The sequence below is a fragment of the Oryx dammah genome, unplaced genomic scaffold, assembly GCF_014754425.2.
Source record: "Oryx dammah isolate SB20612 unplaced genomic scaffold, SCBI_Odam_1.1 HiC_scaffold_8, whole genome shotgun sequence".
Lineage (NCBI taxonomy): Eukaryota > Metazoa > Chordata > Mammalia > Artiodactyla > Bovidae > Oryx > Oryx dammah.
In genome coordinates this window covers 56870422-56895649 of record NW_024070192.1, presented here as the reverse complement: position 1 = coordinate 56895649, position 25228 = coordinate 56870422, and the positions used below count along the sequence as shown (strand labels likewise).

Genomic DNA, 25228 nt, shown 5'->3' with positions numbered 1-25228 from the left:
CTCCTAAGAGGGACACCCACACCCTTTCTTTCTAGATGTGCGTATCTGCCTTACTTCTGTCTTAACAATCTGTTTTTCTGTGTGCTCTCCCACTTGTTGTGCTCTTAAACTCTGTACCTGCATTTAGTTTCTGCCTCCATGATAAATGCATTTTTCACTGAGGGCAAAGATCTAGGGAAAAAGAGCTTCTAGCCTCTACCCTTTGCTGGTCTGGTCGCTAGGACTCCTGGTTTTCATCCAGGCTATTCAGGTTCAGCATATCTAGGCTATTCCACGCCAGCAGGGAATTAAGATTTCGCTTCACGCCACTGCTCACTGCTGCCTTGCCAAGATCAAAAGGAATCTGAAACTGACTGAAGGAAAAAAAATGAGGATGATGTCAAGATTTTTTATTTAGGAAGGCATGGTATTTCCAATCTGGTAAAGTATGGTACAAGCCAATCTGGGGACCTTTAAAAATCTTGATACCCTTGATGCATTCAGGTTCATTAAATCAGAATCTCTGAGGGTGGGACCCAGGTATCATCCAGGGTTGCAGGAGTCAGACAGGACTTAGGCAAAAAGCCACCACCACGGGTGACTCCAACATATCAATAACTACCTTCATCAAAACAAGAAAGTCAGGCAGAATATTGAGATGGTGGAGGAAAGGGATCAGTATAAGTCTAGCTCTATTAACATCAGAGCTGGATGGGAAAATTCTTAAAGAGATGGGAATACCAGACGACATTACCTGCCTCCTGAGAAATCTGCATGCAGGTCAAGAAGCAACAGTTAGAATTGGACATGGAACAACAGACTGGTTCCAAATCGGGAAAGGAGTACGTCGAGGCTGCATATTGTCACCCTGCTTATTTAACTTGTATGCAGAGTACATCATGAGAAATGCCAGATTGTATGAAGCACAGCTGGAATCAAGATTGCAGGGAGAAATATCAATAACCTCAGGTATGCAGATGACACCACCCTTACGGCAGAAAGTGAAGAGGAACTAAAGAGCCTCTTTGTGAAAGTAAAAGAGGAGAGTGAAAAAGTTGGCTTAAAACTCATCATTCAAAAAACGAAGATCATGGCATCTGGTCCCATCACTTCATGGCAAATAGATAAGAAACAATGGAAACAGTGAGAGACTTTATTTTCTTGGGCTCCAAAATCACTGCAGATGGTGATTGCAGCCATGAAATTAAAAGACTCTTGCTCCTTAGAAGACAAGCTATGACCAACCCAGACAGCATATTAAAAAGCAGAGACGTTATTTTCCTGACAAAGGTATATCTAGTCAAAGCTATGGTTTTTCCAGTAGTCATGTATGGACGTGAGAGTTGGACTATAAAGAAAGCTGAGCACCGAAGAATTGATGCTTTTGAACCGTGGTGTTGGAGGAGACTCTTGAGAGTTCCTTGGACTGCAAGGAAATCAAACCAGTCCATCCTAAAGGAAATCAGTTCTGAATATTCATTGGAAGGACTGGTGCTGAAGCTGAAACTCCAATACTTTCGTCATCTGATGGGAAGAGCTGACTCATTGGAAAAGACCTTGATGCTGGGAAAGATTGAAAGCAAGGGGAGAAGGGGATGACAGAGGATGAGATGGTTGGATGGCATCACTGACTCAATGGACATGAGTAAACTCCAGAAAGTTGTTGATGGACAGGGAGGCTCGGTGCTGCGGTTCACAGGGTCACAAATGGTCGGACACGACTGAGTGACTGAACTGAGTTGAACTGAACTGAACTGGTTAGAGCAGCTGAACAACAACAGCAAGGCTTTAAAATGTCTGGATACTAAACCTAGCAAATCAGAGGGACTAGGAGTGGAGAACATACCATACTTCTAAACAAAGAAAGAGTACAGTGTTGTGAGCTCCAAGAAAAGAAATCTGTAAGACAGGAAAGGAGGACTCAGTTCTCTTGGTCAGGAAAAGTTTCATGGAGAAGGGACAAGGAGAAGGCATCCTGAGGGAAACGGATAAAGAGGAAGAGGCAGGCTACAGAACTGTGGGAATGCTAACAGGTTTAGCAGGTAGGGAGGAAGAGGGAACCAGATGAAGCTTATGAGAAGTAGCAGCCAGAAAAAGGAGGATATGACAGGGAGGTGCCCTGAAAAGTGAGGGGGAAAGAAGGGTGGCTGGGATGGCATTGCATAGCAGAGAGGGCAAAGAGGATGTGACTGTTAACTGGCTCAGATCTGATGTTCAGATAGCTATGGAAATGACCATCAAATGGCAGTCCATACTGGGACAGCTAGGGAGGAGAGTGGAGGAGGAGTTTGGAACTGAACCCATTAGATAAAGAGAAGGATAAAGAGCAGTCTAGAGAAAATACTGTGGGGATGGTTGGGGAAACACAACTTTTAATTTAAATATTAAAACAGAAAAGAGGTGCCTGTAGCAGAAGAGTTTGGGACTCAGGGGAAGGCTATTGTGTTACAGTCTCCTAGCTGGAGCAGAATGGCCTGGGGATGGTCACTTCCCTTCTCTGGCTGTCCATGTTTTCATCTATAAGATGATGGGGTAGGGATTATGTGATTTATAAGGGCATGTCCAGATCTGACAACCTAAAAACGTTAGTGGTAAGAACAGAGTCAATCGAGAGGGTGAAAAAGATTCTTAACTGCCTAGAACCTAATGATGGATCAGCGTTGTTTCAAGACGTGTATTTGCCATGATCGGTCACCTCATTCTCCAGGTACCATCCCTTAGAACCCATCTTTTAAAAAGTAAATTGTACTACCTACCATCTAGGCTTTATCCATGACAGTACATAAAATAAAGTTTCCACTTTCTGAATCAGAGAGTCCTTTACTAGCAAGGTGACTGTGGTTTTTCTAGTCTGTAAAACAGAGTAATAATAGTAATGATTTCATAGAGTTACTATGGAATTAAATGAGAGAATGTATGTAATGTACTTAGAGCATGTATGCATGCACAGTTGCTCAGTCATGTCCACTTCTTTGTGACTCCTTGGACTGCAGCCCACTAGGCTCCTTTGTCCATGGAATTTTCCAGGCAAGAATACTGAAGTGGGTTGCCATTTCCTCCTCTAGGAGATCTTCCTGACCCAGGGAACAAACCTGCATCTCCTGCACTGGCAGGTGGCACCCAGAATATTGTTCTAGTACAGATAATATAGCTCAGTTGGTAAAGAAGCCACCTGCAATGCAGGAGACCTTGGTTCAGTTCCTGGGTGGGGAAGATCCACTGGAGAAGGGATACGTTACCCACTCCAGTATTCTTGGGCTCTCCTTGTGGCTTAGCTGGTAAAGAATCCACCTGTAATGTGGGTTTGATCCCTGGGTTGGGGAGATCCCCTGGAGAAGGGAAAGGCTACCCAACTCCAGTATTCTGGCCTGGAAAATTCCATGGACTGTATAGTCCATAGGGTTGCAGAGTCAGACACGACTGAGCAACTTGCACTTTTTCACAGATAATATTAGCATGCTTGAACAAGTATAGAAACAACAGCAGGACCCCGTGGCAGCCAAGTATATGACGACTCCTATTCCTATCGTCTTTACGAGGTCTCCCTTTGAACCAAACAGATCCTTTAAAATAAAATAAATGAGACATATTCAATGAGCAGATTCATGTAGTAACAAAAATACAGGCTTTAGAATTAAGCAGCCATGACTCAAACTCAGGTCAAGCTATTTATTTATTTTTTTAGTCTCAGATTACATATTTGTAAAAGTGAAGTGCATACCTGCCTTCAGGCTTAGGAAGACTACAATAAAATAGATTGCCAGTTCCAGGCATTTAAGTGTATTTAAAGTAAAGATTATTTTCTTTGCTTCTACCTAGCATTATGACTTGTGTTTAGAAAGTTTCCTTAAAACTGAGGTTGCGGTGAGATTTTGCTCCTGGTACTCAGAAATTTTATCCTTGTTTCTTTCTGGGAGTCTGTCTCTTCTCTGACCTTGACTTAGCTGTGAATTCTATCCTACTCTCAGACCGTATTAACCTTGACAGTGTTGATTTTCATCCCTGGGGACTTGGGGGATTATAGAGAAAGTGGCAGAACACAGAAAGAAGAATGCCACCATCACAACACCCTCCACGGGCACAGGAGGAGGTAAAAGCTTCGGATAGTGATCTTGGAGAGACAGCAGTGAATGGTGGCTTGAAGCGAGATCTTAGTTCCCTGCCCAGGAACTGAACCTGGGTAGCCCAGATGAGGAGAAGGCAACGGCAACCCACTCCAGTACTCTTGCCTGGAAAATCAGATCCTTTAAAATAAAATAAATGAGACATATTCAATGAGCAGATTCATGTAGTAACAAAAATACATGGATGGAGGAGCTTGGTAGGCTGCCATCTATAGGGTCGCACAGAGTCGGACACGACTGAAGTGACTTAGCAGCAGCAGCAGCAGCCCAGATGAAAACCAGGAATCCTACCCACTAGATCATCAAGCCTAGAGGCTAGAAGAAAATTTTCCCTGGCTCTTGCCCCATTGAAAAATGCATTTTTCAAGGACACAAAAACTGTAAAAACAGGTACAAAGTTTATTATTAGAGACACACAATTGGGAGAGCACACAGAGAAAGTTTGTTTAATTAAGACAGAAGCAAGGCAAAGATTCACACCTGGAGAGCAAGGGTGTGGATGTCTTAATGAGGAGGAGCACAATAAAGAGGCAGTTAAATCATTTGTGGAAGGCAGTTCTGCATCTTTGTTTACCTTTGGTCAATTATCTTCTTTTTCCACACCTGACCTGCCCTAGGACCCTTCCCACAAGCATGTGCAAGATTTTGCCAAGATGAATTCCAGCCCAGAGGCCTATTTGCAGGGGGAGGGGAGTCTTGGCATCACATATTATGGGATAGTGCCCCCTCCTTTTGACCCCTAAGGAGCCTTTCTGCACTTGTGCAGTGTCTCCCTTGCCCCAAGGATGGGAGCTCTTGATGTTCTACTCAACAGGGTTTAGTCCCTCTTTGTCCCTGCCATAGCCATTATCTTAAAGTGTCCACAGGGGACAAAGCCTAGCTACTTAGTCTGTTTCTGTTGTTATATATAGTTAAGCATATAAATCAAATATATATTTTGATATATTTCAAATAAATATAATATTTATATTTCAAATCAAATATTATATATATATATCTCTTCATAGCTGTGCAGGCTTTTCTCTCTTTGTGCTTTTCTCTCTTTGGGGCTACTCCCTGGTGACTTAGAGATAAAGAATTGGCTGGCAACGCAGGAGACCCAGGTTCGATCCCTGAGTTGGGAGGAGCCTCTGGAGGAGGGCATGGCAAGCCACTACAGTAATCTCGCTGGAGAATTCCATGGACAGGGGAAAGTGGCAGGCTACAGTCCATAGGGTCGCACAGAGCCGGACACGACTGAAGCGACTAAGCAGCAGCAGCAGCAGCAGCAGCAGCAGGGGCTTCCCTCTAGCTGAGATGTGCGGGCTTCTCCTTTTGCCAAGCATGGGCTCTAGGGATCGTGGGCTTCAGTAGTTCTGGCATGTGGGCTTAGTAGTTGCAGCTCCGACACTGGAGCACAGGCTCAGTAGTTGTGGTGCACGGACTTAGCTGCTGTGCAGCACGTGGGAATCTTCCGGGATCAGGGATTGAACCCCTGTCTCCTGCATTAGCAGGTGAATTCTTTATGGAGCCACCAAAGAAGCCCTGTTATTTCTATTTTGAAGTGCAAACAGAAGGCTGTAAATATCTAGCCTTCATCCCACGTGGCTTCTTCCTCAGAAAATGTTAACAGGAGGCTAGTAGTAAATGCCTAGCCTGGCGTCCTTCTACCTCCTGCCTCAGTAGTAACCATCAACCTGGTTCTGTTTACCCAGCCATAATGTCCTGAATGTACTCCTTGGTGCCTCAATCCCATAGCACAAGGAAATTAAAAAAAAAAAAATCTCTTGCATGAGAAATAGCAGTTATGTTAAAAATCTGCTTGTTGATTCCTTCCTTGTTCTCATGCCCTGATGGAAGGCCATGACATCAACAGCAGCCTAACTTGAAACTGACTTTCTCTTTAAGGTTGCTTGATTGTAGGGTTCAGAGTGAAATGCTTTGTACACTGTATAATATGAAAGAGATTAGGTTGGTGATGTCATAAGAGGTTTTCAACAGTGTCAGCAGAAGCTGTAGTGATAGCACCATATAAAGGACTTCCCCTGGATATGCATGTGGAGAGTATTAGTCACAGGTAGGAGACATTTACAACAAAAATGTTTCACTCTAGATTTTAGAATCCCAAGTATTAGCTCGCAAGGGTCAAGTAAAATCAGAAATAAATTAAAGCAAAACAGCCAAGTGAGTTAGCCCCTTGGTGCACACTGGGATTGGTTTTGATTTATGTGCTTACATATATGACTCGGAACATAAGGCAGATCTCCTCACCATTTCCAGGACCAAAGAAGGGTTCGAAGAGCTGGGCCCAAGCGGACCGCAGGAAGTGAGACCTGCAAGTGCAGGGAGCCCATGTGGTGCTAACTGCCATCATCTTGGAGACACCCAGCCTCCAGCAGCGTGGCGTCACGGGGACTGTCGCGGTAGCCAATCAGATGTTCATCGAATGCCCCAGAAGAGGGAAAGGGCAACCGGGAAGCCGTTGAAGAGCTCAAGCTCGGATTTACATTCCAAAGCAGTTCTATGGCCGAACAGTCTGCCCGGGCAGAAGGAAAGCCCTTTCTTTTCCTCAGCTTCGCGGGAGGACAGTTCCCAGGAGGAGCCCGGAGCTCGCTTGGCGGCGCCACGCGGTCCCTCAGGAAACGGGGCAAGACGACGGCCAGCGCCTGGTTTGAAGCCAGTCCGCCCTCCTGACCCTCACTTGCAGCCTAAGTTAAGGGCGAGGGACACGCCTCCGCTCCCGGATCTCGGGGCCGGGTCAATAAGCGGGGCGGGGTAAATATTTCCAGGCACTCAATTCCCTCAGTGGCTAAACATTTGTTCTGTGAGTGCCAGACGCTGACCTGGGCGGGTTACGTGGCTAATGTTCACCGTGGCCTGTGTAACTCCGCGTCTCCTTCTCTATAAGGGGGCGCAAGAGGCGCGGAGAAGTGCAGCACCCCGCCCCGAGAGCAGCAGGATCCGCGCTCGGGCCCCAGCGGCGGCCCCCGGGCCTTGAGGCCTGTTCCCGGGAGCGGCACGTGCGCGCGCGGCCGACCCCTCGGAGGGACCCCACCCGCCCCGCCCCCTCCAGGACCCCGCCCCGCCCCTCCAGGACCCGCCCCGCCCCCTCCAGGACCCTCCCCGCCCCACCCACCCCCCGCGCCCCGCCCCCTGGGGACCCCGCCCCGCCCGGCGCCCCGCAGCGGCCGAGGGAGGAGCCGGGGCCGTGCGGGAGGAGTCGCGGGCGGCGGAGGCCGGGCGGGCTCGCAGCACGGCCATGGCGTTCGGCAGGAGTCACCGGGACCCGTACGCGAACTCCCTGGGCCAGCTGATAGGTAAGGGGGGCCCCGAGCCCCGACTCCGTTCCCCGCCGCACGGGACCGCGTGGGTCCCGGCTCGAGGAGCTCCCCGCTTCCCCGCAACTTTCCCGGGCCCGCGCCCGCCGGTGCGGCGATAATCCTGTCGCGTTCCGTGTCTCTCGAAGCCGGGCTCCGCACTGTTCCCCAGCGCCTTCCAGCGCGGTGGGCATGGGAGCGGACAGGTGGCCCGGGGGTCGGGGGTGGCTGGCCTGGCCCTCCGCAGGGGTGCCGCCCTCTGGGGCCGGGCGAGCCTCTCCGAGAGCGAGCCAAGAGTTGTGCCCGCTCTGCGAGGGGAAGGTTCCAGGAGGGCGAGTGCAGTGACCTCGCCGGCACAGGCAGGTGTCCAGACGCGTGCTCGCGATTCCAGGCCTTTACAGCCCGAGCTTCTTTTTCGGGAGGAACAAAGAGAAGGGACGTGTCGAGCACAGGAGCGAGGGGAGGGGAGCCAGGCTCTCTCTCGGGGCAACAGAGGCCTCTGCGGGCCACCGAGGGCCACGCAGGTGTCTCCCCGACTCCTTTGGCTCTCCTGTGGGCGCGCCCCCGTCGACGTACGCGGAAGCCTGACCCGGGCCCGGGGCTGCTCACCGACGCTGCTCCGTGCCTTCCTCGGGAAGCGAGTGTGGCACCCGTGCCCGGAGGTGCCAAGCAGAGCATGATCATGTCGGCGAATTTAGTGGGACGAAGAAATCAGGAGAGCCTGGTAGTTATAACAAGGAGGCTCAGATTTGGACAGTTTAGCCTGCAGCTTAGTTCCACCCAACCTGAAGCTTGGTTCCCACAACTTTATGAGATAGTGAGTGTAACTTCCATAAGGAGGAAATGCTTTCCAAACTGTTGCTGGCTTTTCCTCTGTCGGGTGTTAAAATAAACTCTGACCAGAAATGGAGTCGGACTGCATCTTCATAATCTGATTTATTCTTTGGTGGTATGCACATTTACTGACTGCCAACTGTATGCCTGGACCTGAAGCAGGCACAGGCAAGACCTGGTCTCAGCCATCAAGGTATGGGGAAGATGCACACATATATCGGGAAGCGATTATGGTACAGTACCTTTGCAATAGAAGAGAAATGTAAAACACCCAAAACTTATGAAAAGGGAGAGCTTAACTCTGCCATGGCTTTTGAAGGATGAGTTTGAAGGATTTCTAGGAAGATGGGAAGGTGGGAGGAAGGAGCATGGAATGGGGAGCAAAGAAACTGGCTGAAAGAACCCTGTGACTAAACACAAGGTTGGTAAGCTTTGTCCATTTTGAATGCCAAATGCAGAGAGTGCTTCTCCTTGGTGGGGAGCAGGCTCGGCTTTGGAGTTCCGCCAGCCAAACCTTTATCCTCTTCTTAATCCTTTCAATTAATTTTTGCTCCTTTCCCTGTTGGTCCTCATGTTTGCACGCTCAGGAATATTCGCCTTTCCTTTTAGGAAAGATGTTAAGATCACTCGGGTTGAGTGTTCTCTGATCCTCTTTGCAGGTGGCATTCTGTACTCTTAGGGAGGCTGTCTGGACAGGGAAAAACTATTTGTTTAATGATGGGGTTCCAGGTACAGGAGGCTTCCAGTATGTCTGGTGCAGCGCTGGTTAATACAGGTGCTGGCAAGTACACAGTTTCAGTAGATCTCTCTTTTTCTCAACACCACTCAGCCAAGGAGAATACGTGACTTTTCAAAACGCAAACAAAAACAACCTAGATTTGATGCTAGTTCTACCTTGTACTGACTGTGTAGCCTTCGGTAATTTCCTAACCTTCTTGAACTTCTATGTCATCATCTCTGACAGTGAGTTAAATGAAATTGCGTAAGATAAAATACTTAGCAGTATGCACTTCACCTTGTAGGTAGCCGTCCTTCTCTGAAAGACAGGCATGCAGATGGAGATTTAGGTGGGCTGTTCTAGCCCTGAAGCATTTATTAATAGGTCATTTATTACTGTGGCAACAGCAGCACTCTAAACCTGGATCTTGACTGATTCTTGAATTACTGGGAATTGTGAAAAAAAAAAAAAATCTGTCTGCCTTTTGGTGATGTAAACTTAATGGTGCTTGCTAGGGAACCCCAGGCAGATTGTTTCTGGAAAACCAGACATGTTTGGGGCTTCTTTGGTGCTTTAGATAGTAAAGAATCTGCCTGCAATGCAGGAGACCCAGGTTCAATCCCTGGGTTGGGAAGATCCCTTGGAGAAAGGAATGGCAGCCCACTCCAGTATTCTTGCCTGGAGAATTGCACGAACAGAGGATCCTGGCAGGCTATAGTCCATGGGGTCACAAAGAGTCGGACGTGACTGAGTGACTGACTTTCACTTTTTTTTGAGACATGTTTTATTCTGTTGTAGCTCAGACTCAACATAACTTTTTCTTTGCAGAAAAGGCTACGTTTGCTGGAGTGCAGACAGAAGACTGGGGCCAGTTCATGCACATCTGTGACATAATTAACACCTCCCACGATGGGTGAGTTCAGAGTGTGGTTCGTGTGTTTGTCTCCTAAGAAGCATCAGAACTATAGTGTGTTTTCTCCTGCAAACTTGAGTTTTCTCTTACAGACTTTGGTTTTCTTGTTGAAATAGTATTTCCATCACCTTTTAAGCACCCACTGCCTTTTGAAGACAATTCAGGTTGAAATATTAGCACAGCTGTTTTTTTTAGCATGTGGAATATCTGAGAATCCATTATAATTTTTTTCTTTGCCTTTTCCGTAATAATTTCAAATTTTGTCTCTGTGAGGCTCAAATCCCTTATTCTTTAAGGAGAGGGGGAGATAGTTTCCTTCATTAGGAATTCTTCTTGCTCTGATTGCCAATATTTTATGTTATTGTAACTGAAAAATATTATGAAGAAGCTAGTGGACTCCTGGTGGTGAACTGTCTCTGAGCAGTTGTCATTATCAACCAGGAAATAATATGGAAGTTGTTTTCCTCTGCCTGTCACATGACAATTTTTTTCTTCTGAATGCCAACTCATCCATGTTTACGCTGAGTTCTTAAACAATATGGTATCTTTTGTTACACTTCTTAAACTTTAAGAAGTTGAAATTTAAAGAACAAAATCATTAAGGCTATTTTGTGACTTAGTCTGAATTATAACTTGTTGTAAGGGATACACATTTAAAGTAATCATGAACAGCTAAAGAGATTATCTTAGTTTATGTTGATGAATGCAGAGTTCCAAATAACAGTAAGGCAACATAAGAAAGACTTCCTCAGTGATCAATGCAAAGAAATAGAGGAAAACAATAGAATGGGAAAGACTAGAGATCTCTTCAAGAAAATTAGAGATAAAAGGGAACTTTTCATGCAGAGATGGGTACAAAAAAGGACAGAAATGGTATGGACTTAACAGAAGCAGAAGAGGTGGCAAGAATACACAGAAGAACTATGCAAAAAAATCTTCATGACCCAGATAATCACAATGGTATGATCATTCACCTAGAGCAAGATATCCTGGAATGTGAAGTCAAGTGGGCCTTAGGAGGCATCACTATGAACAAAACTAGTAGAGGGGATGGCATTCCAGTTGAGCTATTTCAAATCCTAAAATATGATGCTGTGAAAGTGCTGCATTCAGTATGCCAGCAAATTGGAAAACTCAGCAATGGCCACAGGACTGGAAAAGGTCAGTTTTCATTCCAATCCCAAACAAAGGCAATGCCAAAGAATGTTCGAACTACTGCACAATTGCACTCATCTCACATGATAGCAAAGTAATGCTCAAAATTCTCCAAGCCAGACTTCAACAGTATGTGACGGTGAACTTCTAGATTTTCAAGCTATATTTAGAAAAGGCATAGGAACCAGAGATAAAATTACCAACATCCCCTGGGTCATCAAAAAAGCAAGAGAGTTCCAGAAAAACATCTACTTCTGCTTTATTGACTATGCCAAAGCCTTTGACTGTGTGGATCACAATAAACTGTGGAAAATTCTGAAAGAGATGGGAATACCAGACCACCTGACCTGCCTCTTGAGAAATCTGTATGCAGCTCAGGTAGCAACAGTTAGAAGTGGACATGGAACAACAGACTGGTTCCAAATAGGAAAAGGAGTACGTCAAGGCTGTATATTGTCACCCTGCTTATTTAACTTCTATGTAGAGTACATCATGTGAAATGCCAGGCTAGATGAAGTGCAGGCTGGAATCAAGATTGCCGGGAGAAATATTAATAACCTCAGATATGCAGATGACACCACCTTTATGACAGAAGACAAAAGGCAGAAAGAGCCTCTTGATGAAAGTGAAAGCTGAGAGTGAGAAAGTTGTCTTAAAACTCAGCATTCAGAAAACTAACATTCTATCTAAAACTAAAACTTAACATTCACGGCTTCTGATCCCATCACTTCATGGGAAATAGATGGGGAAACAGTGGAAACAGTGACAGACTTTATTTTTTTGGGCTCCAGAATCACTGCAGATGGTGACTGTAGCCATGAAATTAAAAGTCACTTGTTCCTTGGAAGAAAAGCTATGACCAACCTCGACAGCATATGGACGTGAATTTGAGTAAACTCCAGGAGTTAGTGATGGACAGGGAAGGCTTGCATGCTGCAGTCCACGGGGTCCCAAAGAGTCGGACACAACTGAGTGACTGAACAGAACTGATGGTGATGAAGAAAACATTACAGTTAATTATTGACTCTATCAATGGAAAGTGCTTAAAGTACTAACTGGTGCTTTAAAGTATTTATAATGGTTTCTCTATAGTCTTATTTCCCGAATTTGGTTCCTCTGAACCTTTTCTTCACTTATAATACTGACTTCTTCATTGATAGTGGAAAAAAGGGATCTCAATGTAAAATTGTTTTACTTATTTAGTTTTTCCTTTTTTATTGATATTTATTTATTTAGCCACATCAGGTCTTAGTTGGGGCATGTGGGATCTAGTCCTCTGACCAGGGATCAAACCTGGGCCCCTGGTTTGGGAGCTCACAGTTTTAGCCACTGGACTACCAGGGAATTCCCCCAATTTTTTTCTTTTAAAACAGTATCTTTATGCTTTTAAGCTTTTCCAAGAGTTTAATCTTAGATTTTATATATGATCTTTTAGAAATATATCGATTATAAGAGTTACAATTGTAAGTGTACTTAATGTTATATAATTATATTATCATATAATAGAAATTCTACCCATGCAAACATAACAAAATTAGAAGGTAATATGCAAAAAGGATTTGTATCTTTTTTAAGTTTTGAAGTGTAATTGGCATACAATACTGTATAAGTTTAAAATGTACAGCAGATGACTTACATATATTACAAAACAATTTCCACAATAAGTTAGCATCACAGTTATACCTCATAAAATTACAAAAACAGTTTTTTCCCTCGTGATAAGAACTTTTGGTGACTACTGTCTTAATAGCTGTCAAATATATCATATAGCAGAATTAACTACAGTCATCATGTTGTACATTACCTCCATATTACTTACTTAAAACAGGTCATCTTGAAGTGAATTTTTTTTGTACAGTTCTTCCATGTATTCTTGCCACCTCTTCTTACTATCTTCTGCTTCTGTTAGGTCCAGACCATTTCTGTCCTTTATCGAGCCCATCTTTGCATGAAATGTTCCCTTGGTATCTCTAATTTTCTTAAAGAGATCTCTAGTCTTTCCCATTCTGTTCTTTCCCTCTATTTCTTTGCATTGATCGCTGAAGGCGGCTTTCTTCTTGCTATTCTTTGGAACTCTGCATTCACATGCTTATATCTTTCCTTTTCTCCTTTGCTTTTTGCCTCTCTTCCTTTCACAGCTATTTGTAAGGCCTCCCCAGACAGCCATTTTGCTTTTTTGCATTTCTTTTCCATGGGGATGGTCTTGATCCCTGTCTCCTGTACAATGTCACAAACCTCATTCCATAGTTCATCAGGCACTCTATCCATCAGATCTAGACCCTTAAATCTATTTCTCACTTCCACTGTATATCATAAGGGATTTGATTTAGGCCATACCTGAATGGTCTAGCGGTTTTCCCTACTTTCTTCAATTTAAGTCTGAATTTGGCAATAAGGAGTTCATGATCTGAGCCACAGTCAGCTCCTGGTCTTGTTTTTGTTGACTGTATAGAGCTTCTCCATCTTTGGCTGCAAAGAATATAACCCAGATAATCAGGATGGTGTGATCACTCACCTAGAGCCAGACATCTTGGAATGTGAAGTCAAGTGGGCCTTAGAAAGCATCACTATGAACAAAGCTAGTGGAGGTGGTGGAATTCCAGTTGAGCTATTTCAAGTCCTGAAAGATGATGCTGTGAAAGTGCTGTACTCAATATGCCAGCAAGTTTGGAAAACTCAGCAGTGGCCACAGGACTGGAAAAGGTCAGTTTTCATTCCAATTCCAAAGAAAGGCAATGCCAAAAATGCTCAAACTACCGCACAATTGCACTCATCTCACACGCTAGTAAAGTAATGCTCAAAATTCTCCAAGCCAGGCTTCAGCAATATGTGAACCATGAACTCCCTGATGTTCAAGCTGGTTTTAGAAAAGGCAGAGGAACCAGAGATCAAATTGTAAACATCCTCTGGATCATGGAAAAAGCAAGAGGGTTCCAGAAAAACATCTATTTCTGCTTTATTGACTATGCCAAAGCCTTTGACCGTGTGGATCACAATAAACTGTGGAAAATTCTGAGAGAGATGGGAATACCAGACCATCTGACCTGCCTCTTGAGAAATCTGTATGCAGGTCAGGAAGCAACAGTTAGAAGTGGACATGGAACAACAGACTGGTTCCAAATAGGAAAAGGAGTACGTCAAGGCTGTATATTGTCACCCTGCTTATTTAACTTCTATGCAGAGTACATCATGAGAAACGCTGGACTGGAAGAAGCACAAGCGGAATCAAGATTGCCAGGAGAAATATCAATCACCTCAGATATGCAGATGACACCACCCTTATGGCAGAAAGTGAGGAGGAACTAAAAAGCCTCTTGATGACAGTGAAAGAGGAGAGCGAAAAAGTTGGCTTAAAGCTCAACATTCAGAAAACGAAGATCATGGCATCTGGTCCCATCACTTCATGGGAAATAGATGGGGAAACAGTAGAAACAGTGTCAGACTTTATTTTTTGGGGCTCCAAAATCAGTGCAGATGGTGATTGCAGCTATGAAATTAAAAGACACTTACTCCTTGGAAGAAAAGTTATGACCAACCTAGATAATATATTCAAAAGCAGAGACATTCCTTTGCCGACTAAGGTCTGTCTAGTCAAGGCTATGGTTTTTCCTGTGGTCATGTATGGATGTGAGAGTTGGACTGTGAAGAAGGCTGAGCACCGAAGAATTGATGCGTTTGAACTGTGGTGTTGGAGAAGACTCTTGAGGGTCCCTTGGACTGCAAGGAGATCCAACCATTCCGTTCTGAAGGAGATCAGTCCTGGGATTTCTTTGGAAGGAATGATGCTAAAGCGGAAGCTCCAGTACTTTGGACACCTCATGGGAAGAGTTGACTCATTGGAAAAGACTCTGATACTGGGAGGGATTGGGGTCAGGAGGAGATGGGGACGACCCAGGATGAGATGGCTGGATGGCATCACGGACTCGATGGACGTGAGTCTGAGTGAACTCCAGGAGTTGGTGATGGACAGGGAGGCCTGGCGTGCTGCGACTCATGGGGTCGCAAAGAGTCGGACACGACTGAGCGACTGAACTGAACTGAACCGAAGTGAATTTGGACTGTCTGCTTATACATAGTTCTTCCTTTTGTAACATAAAATTGTAGGATATCAATTAGTCCTAGTTAGTTCTAACTCCTCCTATATCCCACTGCGTGTAGGGTGCTTGGGGCTTTCCAGGTGGTGCCAGTGGTAAAGAATTTGCCTGTCAATGCAGGAGACGCAAGAGATGCGGGTTTGACCCCTGAGTCAGGAAGATCCCCTAGAGGAGGAAATGACATCCCACTCCAGTATTCTTGCCTAAATAATCCAATGGACAGAGGAGCCTGGAAGGCTACAGTCCAAAGGGGTCTCAAAGAGTTGGACACAACTTAGCAACTCAACAAAAACAACAATCGGGTGTGTAGGAAATACTAATAATAAACATAGGTCACATTTTTGGAAATTCATTTCATGTAAGGTGGTTCTGTGCATTGACATAGAGAGGGCTGTGGGTGTGAGTACATTTCACATGTAGTGCTTTCTAGGTAATGGTCATCTGAATACATTATTTGTTTTTCACAAGGAGGTAGGTGGTATTATCTGCCTAGATGTGTGAGGAAACGGGTATAACAAGTTCAGTCACCTGCCCAGTGTCACACAGCAGAACTAAGACCCTGGGTGTCTCCTCAGCCGTTCCTCTTTCCAAGCCACACAGTGCTTGTCAGAGACGGACTTGCTTTCCGCAGGGCCTGCATTGATGATTTTACTGTGTTTGTTGTCATAGGCCAAAAGATGCAGTAAAAGCTTTGAAGAGAAGGATTTCCAAAAACTACAATCATAAAGAAATCCAACTCACCTTGTCAGTAAGTACTTTAATGTTAAATTGAGACTAAAATTGCCTAAGTTATAGTCATATTTCTAATTTTTGGTCTAAAGGAAACAAATACTGTGAGATAATAGGTGAGCAAAAAGTTATATACAGTATGGATTAAAATGATTCATTTACTGAGAATTATAGAATCAAGGGAGTTTTGTTGATTGTAAGAGCATTTAATTTGGTGGAAAATGAGTGTTCCTGGAAAATCATATTTTCCTGGTTAGGAGATGAGAACTGGTAATGAACAACTTCAAGGAACTGAGCTGATCAAGAAGTCTGTGTATGTGTTACATGTAGGGAGAACTGAAGCTTGAAAAACGTCCCCCTGTTAGCTCCCTGCCTTGCTTGCACACCTCTGGAATTCTGAGGTGCTGGCAGCTCTCTAGGGTCCAGCCGAGTTCTGCTCCCTGATATAATTTGAATTAAGTTCTTTGTTGATAGAAACAATCCTGTGCACCGTGTTTCTTGATATGGGTGTGGACATTTATTTGACTTGTTCCCGTTTTCCCCCAACCTTGGCTGTGTGACCCCTATAGTTGCTGGGTGAGTTGCCAGTTTCACTTCGGTACGTTTTGCAGACCCTGCCTGCTGCCTGAGAGTGAGCTGTATGCTTTCTGATGTCTTCTGAGTGCCTTTGCTGACCTCATCCTGGCCCCACGCCACACCGGGCCATGGTGCTCCTCTGTCAGCAGCATCAGACTGCCCTTAGGAGGGTTGGGCATGGTTATCTAGAGGGCTGTGGAGCAGAGCTGAGCTTTGCCCCACTTTTCTAGCTTCGGGGGGAAAGAACTTAGCACCTCTTGCTTACTTGGAAAAGAAATGAAGTCTTAATGATGCTGTCACTGAAGAAACCCTACAAGTTAGGGTCAGAATACACTTTTAGAGGGATTGTTTCCTCCACCTTTTTGGACCTCTCCCCTCTCTTTCACCATGGTTGCCTCCTCAGGGAGGTCACGGAGTGGAAGGAACTGGAGAGAGGAGTAAGGTGCTCCAGGGGAAATAGGAGAACAGTGGGTTGGTGATGGAAATACACCTTTGCCTGGTACTTTACCTGGTAGCTCAGCTGGTAAAGAATCTGCCTGCAAGGCAGGAAATGCTGGTTTGATTTCCAGGTCAGAAAGATCTGCTGGAGAAGGGATAGGCTACCCGCTCCAATCTTCTTGGGCTTCCCTGGTGGCTCAGCTGGTAAAGAATCCACCTGATATGCAGCAGGTCTGGGTTCAATCCCTTTGTTGGGGAGATCCCCTGGAGAAGGGAAAGGCTACCTGCTCCAGGATTCTGGCCTGGAGAATTCCACGAACTGAGGAGCCTGGCAGCCTGTGGTCCACTGAGTCACACAGAGTTGGACACAACTGAGTGACATTCACTTGTACTTTGGCTGATGCTCTCAACAACCCTGTGAAGAAGTTGTATTATTGACTCCACTTCTCAGATGAAGAAACTGATAATTGGTGAGGTTCAGTGATGGTTTTTTTTTTCCCTCCTGCAACTTGTAAGTAGCATAGGCAAGATTTCAGTGCAGGTCTGAGATTCTAAATTCCATGCCCTGGCCCTATGCCACCTTGCTTCTCTGAACAAATCATGCCCCTTGAAAGAACAGTCACAGTGTTTCATTTGTGTCTTCAACTGCTTTGTGGTGGAAGATTTAGGGTATTAGGTGTTGACTGACTGAGTGTCCTTCAGCCCCCATCCCCCTCCCCTAGCATCCAGGAAGGACTCAGGGAGTGATTGTGATTTGGGGTAGAAAGGTATACAGCTGTGCCCTGAAATGGAGGACGTCCCAGGGCTGCTGAAGGTTAGGAGAATTGACTGAGGAACCTAAGGGCAGAAAATAAATTTATGCTGCTTTCCAAATTTCAGCATGCGGTGTTTCACCTTCTGACCGGGGTGGATTCTGTATGATGCCTGTGTCTCTCTCTGTGTTACAGCCAGCTTACCTGACCTGTCTGTGGTGGCTTTCTGTCCCTGGTCCATCACTTCCTCCATCCAGCTTCCTTCCCTCCGGGCACGAATCAGGACTCTCCCCTGAGGAAGCTGAGCTGTTTCCGAGTGTTGTGTCTTACACCCCCATCTGTCTATGAGTCCCCACACTTTCTCTCCTGCAGGTCATCTGATCGCTCAGGCCTTCCTCACAGCTTGCTGCCTGATCCACCTCTGGTAACTGTTTCATTCTCGCCTCTTGATTTCCATACCAGCATGTGAGAGCAAGTGAGTCTAAGACCTGTGCCAAAGTAAAGGCCAGAATAGCTCCTCATTGCTAGGGGCAGAGTTCATTAAGGTCCCTGCTTCTTGGATTTCTTTGAATTGGCCTTTGATTCTTGATAGCTTCATGCAGCTTTCCCTGAGTTCTTTATTTAATGGCCCAGGCACCTCACCTGAGACTACTCATTGCACTGGAGCAGTGTATTTAATTTTTTAGAACAGACTTTAATATAAACTTAAGCCAGACTTAATTATGAGAGAAATTAGTCACAGAAACAAATATCCAGTGTCTGTCAAAGGCAATTATTTGTTTACCAATAAACTCTTTAACAATGGATCCTCATATATTACATTTCCATTTTATCATGGTGAAGTGATGAGAGCCTGTCAAAGTCGATTATAAATGTTCTTTGTATTATCTGTCATTTAGGTTCTCCATGGACTTGTTAGCCTTGATTAGGTCTTCGCTGGGATCTGACTAGACTCTGATTTCCTACTATCAGTTGGTGGTACGGTTTTGTCAAGAAGCCTGTTTTGTCTTATTTTAAAAACCGTTTAGTTATCAGGCTTTATAACTCTTTCCTATCAAGAGATGGGAATACCAGACCACCTGACCTGCCTCCAGAGAAATCTGTATGCAGGTCAAGAAGCAACAGTTACAACTGGACATGGAACAACAGGCTGGTTCTAATTCGGGAAAGGAGCACATCCAGGCTGTATATTGTCACTCTGCTTATTTAACTTCTATGCAGAGAACATCATGAGAAACGCTGGGCTGGAGGAAGCACAAGCTGGAATCACGGTTGCAGGGAGAAATCTCAATAACCTCAGATACGTAGATGGTATCACCCTTATGGCAGAAAGCAAAGAGTAAAGAGCCTCTTGATGAAAGTGAAAGAGGAGAGTGAAAAAGCTGGCTTGAAACTCAACATTCAGAAAATGAAGATCATGACATCCAGTTCCATCACTCCATGACAAATAGATGGGGAAACAGTGGAAACAGTGAGAGACTTTATTTTCTTGGGCTCCAGAATCACTGCAGATGGTGACTGCAGCCATGAAATGAAAAGATGTTTGCTCTTGCAAGGAAAGCTGTGACCAACCTAGACAGCATATTAAAAAGCAGAGACATTACTTTGCCAGCAAAGGTCCATCTAGTCAAAGCTATGGTTTTTCCATTAGTCATGTATGGATGTGAGTCGGACTATGAAGAAAGCTGAGTACCGAAGAATTGATACTTTTAAACTGTGGTGTTGGAGAAGACTCTTGAGAGTCCCTTGGACTGCAAGGAGATCCAACCAGTCAATCCGAAAGGAGATCAATCCTGAATATTCATTGGAAGGACTGATGCTGAAGCTGAAACTCCAATACTTTGGCCACCTGATGCAAAGAACTGACTCATTTGAAAAGACCCTGATGCTGGGAAAGATTGAGGGCAGGAAGAGAAGGGGACGACAGAGGATGAGATGGTTGGATGGCATCACTGACTCAGTGGACCTGGGTTTGGGTGGACTCCGGGAGTTGGTGATGGACAGGGAGGCCTGGCGTGCTGCGGTTCATGGGGTCGCAAAGAGTTGGACATGACTGAGCAACTGAACTAAACTGAACTGATAACTCTTTTTTTTGTATACATATATCCCCTCCCTTTTGAAACTCACTCCCATCTCCCTCCCCATCCCATCCCTCTAGGTTGATACAGAACCCCTGTTTGAGCTTCCTGAGCCATACAGCAAATTCCCGTTGGCTATCTGTTTTATATATGGTAATGTCAGTTTCCATGTTACTCTTTCCATACATCTCACCCTCTCCCCATGTCCATAAGTCTGTTTCTCCACTGCTGCGCTGTTAATAAATTCTTCAGTACCATTTTTCTAGATTCCATATATATGTGTTAGAATATGGTATTTATCTTTCTCTTTCTGACACACTTCAATCTATATAATAGGTTTTAGGTTCATCCACCTCATTAGAGCAGACTCAAATGTGTTCCTTTTTATGGCTGAGTATTATTCCATTATGTATATGTATCACAGCTTCTTTATCCCTTCATTTGTCAGTGGATATCTAGGTTGAACTGAACTGATAACTCTTAGCCAGAGTCTAGTCTTTACTTGAATGAGTCAGTTATGATAAGTCTCAGCAAGATACTATTATTGCGAAGAGGAAAGTTGTTGAGTAGGTTCCTGGGAGTCAGTTAATTAGTTGCAGCACCCCCTAGGTGGTGAGTTACGGGGACTTCAGAATTAGTGTAAAATGTCTTTATTCCTCTAGAAACTTACAAAGTAAGCTCATCCCCTTAGTGGCCTTCCCTTGGTATGGTTTTCAGCTCTGGATGACCCCAAAGCCTGGGTGACTATGCTTAGTTTAGAAATTTACCATGAGAAATAGAACGACCATGGAGCTTTTTTTCCTAACATTTTTGAAAGGAATACTTATCTTGGCTTGTCAGTACTTTCTTTCTTGGTGGGAAATTATCTGTGTGAGCAATCACAGTACTTACCATTTGTTAAGGTCCTGCTACTGTCAGGCTCTTCATATACATCACTTTTCACTTAAGCCTTACAGCCGGTCTCTGGAGGAAGGTAGGTTCATTTTGCAGTTGATGATGCTGAGGCTTAGTCAGGATAAGTGATTTGCCCAGCCACATGCAAAGGGACAACTGTGAAGCCTCAGATCAGCATACTCTGCAGTCTCAGTTGTTGCCTCCTCCTGGGCTCCCTCCTCCACTTCAGATTATGGTTTCTTGGTTCATGGGTTATGCGTACTCATTCGCTCAGTTGTGTCCAGCTGTTTGCAGCCCCGTGGACTGTAGCCCACCAGGCTCCTCTCTCCATGGAGTTTTCCAGGCAAGAATATTGGACTGGGTTGCCATTTCCTCCTCTAGGGTAATCTTCTCAACCCAGGAATCAAACCCACCTCTGTTGCATCTCTTGCACCGGCAGGTGAATTCTTTACCACTGTGCCACCTGGGTAGCTCCATATTCATAGGTTATATGAACACATAAATTACACCAAAGCCCAATTCTAAAATGTGTAGAAACAAGGTATTTGATTTTTCCAATTCACCACTCTTAAGTTTTAGTGTTTAGCTAAGTGGGCTGGGGTGTGACAGGTACTGTGACACGAAGAAAGAGGTGATAGCATAGAAGTAATGGGTCCTGACACTCTAGATTCCAGTGGGAAAACACAAAGGGCATGGTTTATGATCTCCAGATGTTAACATTCTCAGCATTTCATATTGACTCTCTGATTTTTATAGGTAACCTCCTGGGCATGTTACCCATTAACATAAAATCTTGATACTCCAACAGTAAAAAGTGGTTTGTGGAATGTTTAGCATTTCTTTTACTATTACGGAAGATGAGACTTAGAGGCAAAGTATTTTGCCGAAGACTGCTTAACTGGTTACATGAAGTATTTCTAGAAATTCCCATTGAACTAGAGGCACCTGATAAAAACTCATCATAATAGCGTATCAAGCAAAAAGTCATTTGTTACGCACCTTGTCTTTCTTGAAACAACTTGTATTAAAATAGATTCATCTTCATACGTTTTGGATTCTAATTTTATTTTCCTTCGGTTAAAGGTTCTCCCTGTTTCACATGCTGCATGTGCTCAGCTTCCATATTTTATAGTTGCTTTTTTAGCAGCGATGCCTTTATAACTATAGCTTCCATATCTTCTTCTATTTGTATTGCCATTAAAGTGACACAATACAGAGCATGGTGTAAAATCAATTTTCAGGACTCCTTTTCTACAGAGATTATACCGATCCTGGTCATATTATGGTCTTTGTGACCTCTGAGAAGGTGGAAGCATGGACACTAGAGATTTCATTGTTTTTAGATCACTTTCAGAAATCTGCTTTCTGCATGCAGTCCTTCAGTACAGCTCATTCTTTCTTAGCCTGTCTTCTGTTCCTGTTGCTGTATTGAAAATCTTTTTTTCACGATGACTCATGACTCCACTAATCAACAAACCTACCTGAGTTTTTCTCACTCCATATTCCTAGCTGTTTGACACTCCATCGTCCTGAAAATCCTGCCCACTTTTGACTTTATGAGCATCATGTTCTGTTTGTTTCATGCCTCAGTTTCCATTGGTTGCTCTTGGGCTGCCTTTCTCGATCCTCCTTCCGGCCTCCCAGTTGAATCCCACTGTGCCTCCTCCTCTCTGTTCATGAGAGGCAGCCCCAGGTACTCCCTGTGGGCTTAAGTCTCTCCTGAACTGTATCTGCGCATGTACAGCTCTCAGCCAGAAATCTCCACTTGAATGTCTCTGTCCTTTTGTCTTAGTCATCTTGAGCTGCTCTAACAAGGTACCATTGATTGGGTGGCTTAAGCAATAGACTTTTCTATTTCTCCAGTCCGTGAGGCTCTGAAGTCCAAGGTCAGGGTGCTGGCAGGTTCAGTGTCTGAGAAGGGCCCGCCCTCTGGCTTGTCGATGGCTCTCTTCTCGTTGTATCGTGTGGCCAAGGAGAGATCTCTCTTATCCCTCCTTTCTGAGAAAGGTGGGAGAAGAAAGGGACAACAGAGGACGAAATGGTTGGATGGCATCACCGACTCAATGGACATGAGTTTGAGCAAACTCTGGGAGATTGTGAAGGACGGGAAGGCCTGGCGTGCTGGACTCCATGGGGTCACAAAGAGTCGGACATGACTTAGCGACTGAACAACAACAATCTCATTCATGAAGACTCCAGCCTCATGACCTAGTTTCCTCCAAATACCATCATGTTAGGGATTAGGAGGTTCACCATAGGAATTGGGAGGGACACAGACATTCAGTCTGCAGCACTTATAAACTCAAAATGTGTAAGTTTCAACTCATCATTTTGACCTTAGGCCAGTCATACTATCCCATCCACTTCCAGATTTCCATCCAAAGTGCTATCAATCTCATGCAGAGTAACAGTCATTTAACTTTCAGCCTTTCCCTGTCAACGAATAACCTAGTTGTTGGAAGTCCTTCCTTCATAATTCTCATGTCTTCCCCTTCCTTATACCCTCATCATCCTAGTTCAAGCCTGTCTGCGTCATGCTCTACTAGGGGGTCATTGCTGGATCTCTCCATCATTTCAGGGTCTTTGCCCTCCAGTTGCTTTGGTAGGGTGCTGCACCAACCTTCTCTCAAGTTCAGAATGGAGGTGTGATGGTGACAAACTGAGGACCCTCCAGTGGCTTCCTGGTGCCTTCTCAATAACCTCCAGATTCTTTACATTGCCGCACAACTTTCTGCACAGTCTGGATGATGCCCCTCCAGACTTTATCCATTCAGTTCTCCAGGGTCTCTAGTTTGCCGATATAAAGAAGCCTCTACAAACCAGAAAACTTGTTTTCCTTCTCACAGCTCATACAGTCCATCACCTGTACGTAAATTTTTTTATGATTTACCTGTCTAGACTATTGCCTTATATGCGTGTATCCTTTTCTTGACCATTTTTCAAAGGCTAGCTTAGGACCACCTTTTTGAACTTATGTACACCCGTGGCAGATTCATGTTGATGTATGGAAGAATTTTTTATTAAATAAAGAAAAAAAAAAAAACAAAAGTCTTATTAAACACCTGGCCCTAAATGGTCACATCTGCCTGTAAAGGTCTGTAGCTGGAGTAACCGTGTAAGTTTTCATCCAGGCAAGGATGTTTTTGGAAGTGAAAGGAGATGATGTCATTGATAAAGCTGGGGCAATAGGAATTCACCAGGACTTCCCTGGAAACACTAGGACGAATGTCACCTTGCCTAGAGCCAGCGTGCTTTGTTTGCACCTCCCACTGGCCCTTGGCATTACCACCTCACATTGTTACCAGTGCTCTTAGAATTGTGTTCTGGCTCCCCAACAAGACCGTGTCTGCTAAGCAATTACGTTATGCCTTAAATTTCCACACATTCCCAGAACCAAACATTTTGCCATATATTTTAGTGGATAACCAAATTTTGTTTATTAATTAGAGTGCTGGTGGAAATCATCACTTCGCAATTTTTATATTTTGGAGGTGGTTTTGCCAAAGAGATAAAATGTCTGATTTTTCTCTTCAGCTTATTGACATGTGCATGCAGAACTGTGGTCCGAGTTTCCAGTCTCTGATTGTGAAGAAGGAATTTGTTAAAGATAGTCTAGTTAAGCTGCTGAATCCCAGATACACATTGCCAATAGACATTCAGAATAGAATTTTGAATTTCATTAAGGTAAGTCTGTTATATACCTTATGGGCTAGTGAATGTCTAAGATTAGAAGCTTAATTTCCTAACTCCCAGTTGGTTCAGTGATCCTTTGTAAGCCTGGAATTGAGCTTCAAAGTGTTTTTATTATTCTGTTTTCCATGTAATAATTTCTTGGCATTAGACACTGGCCTTTTTCTGAAGAATTTATAGTCTTTTCCATACTTGTCTCTCAGTTTCTGTTTTATCTATGTCAGATAGAAGAGATAGTGATGTATACATTTATTTTGCAGATGCGGAAACTATCTTCTCGGGTCGATAACTCACTGCCTGCAGAGTTATTTGGCAAAAGATCTACAGATGGTGTTTTAGAGTCTATTAATTCTAGATTTAGTATAGCAAAAAACAATCAATAGTATCTATTCTAGAGTTTCACTAAATTGTTGAGGCATGGCAGTCTGATAATTAAAAATATTTTACATTATTCTAATCTCTAAAAATGGACATTTTGGACTTTCCTGGTGGTCCAGTGGTTACGATAATGTGCTTCCAGCACCTTCACAGTCGAGGGCACGGCTTCAGTCCCTGCCTGGGGAGCTAGGATCCCACCTGCTGTGTGACACAGCCAAAAACAAGTAACTGCCACCCCCCCACCCCACCCCCCAAAAAAACAACTGCAAAAAATGTACATTTTGTGTATGGCATTCAAAAGTATGGCATTCTGAGTAAGCTTCGTAATTGTCCGTCTCTGATATTTCGGTCGTCACTTTCAGAATTGTGCTTTGTTTTGCTGCTCTTTTATCTCTGAAACTTTCCATCTCTTGGATTCAGACGTGGTCGCAGGGTTTCCCAGGAGGTGTGGATGTCAGTGAAGTGAAAGACGTGTACCTGGACCTCCTTAAGAAAGGGGTTCAGTTTCCTTCATCAGATGCAGAGACTGAAACGGCCAGACAAGAGGTAGGAGGCCCTTTTTTGACCTGTGTAGAGAAAG

At 44.4% G+C, this 25228-nt stretch overlaps 1 protein-coding gene across 3 annotated transcripts in view; it reads left to right on the top strand.

The window, feature by feature from the left end:
* The first annotated feature begins 7252 nt into the window (after positions 1 to 7252).
* TOM1L1 (target of myb1 like 1 membrane trafficking protein) overlaps positions 7253 to 25228 on the top strand; it is a 65023-nt gene continuing 47047 nt past the window's right edge. For 2 of the 3 annotated variants that reach the window (XR_005721675.1, XR_005721676.1), the window contains exons 1-5: positions 7270 to 7399; positions 9780 to 9864; positions 15783 to 15861; positions 24115 to 24264; positions 25069 to 25194. Coding sequence is in view for 1 of the 3 variants with exons in the window: in XM_040244297.1 (XP_040100231.1) it covers positions 7342 to 7399; positions 9780 to 9864; positions 15783 to 15861; positions 24115 to 24264; positions 25069 to 25194 (498 nt within the window). In the remaining 2 variants the exon portion in view is untranslated. Of the gene's footprint in view, positions 7400 to 9779; positions 9865 to 15782; positions 15862 to 24114; positions 24265 to 25068; positions 25195 to 25228 lie in introns of all 3 variants that reach the window. The other variant, XM_040244297.1, reaches the window with a different exon arrangement.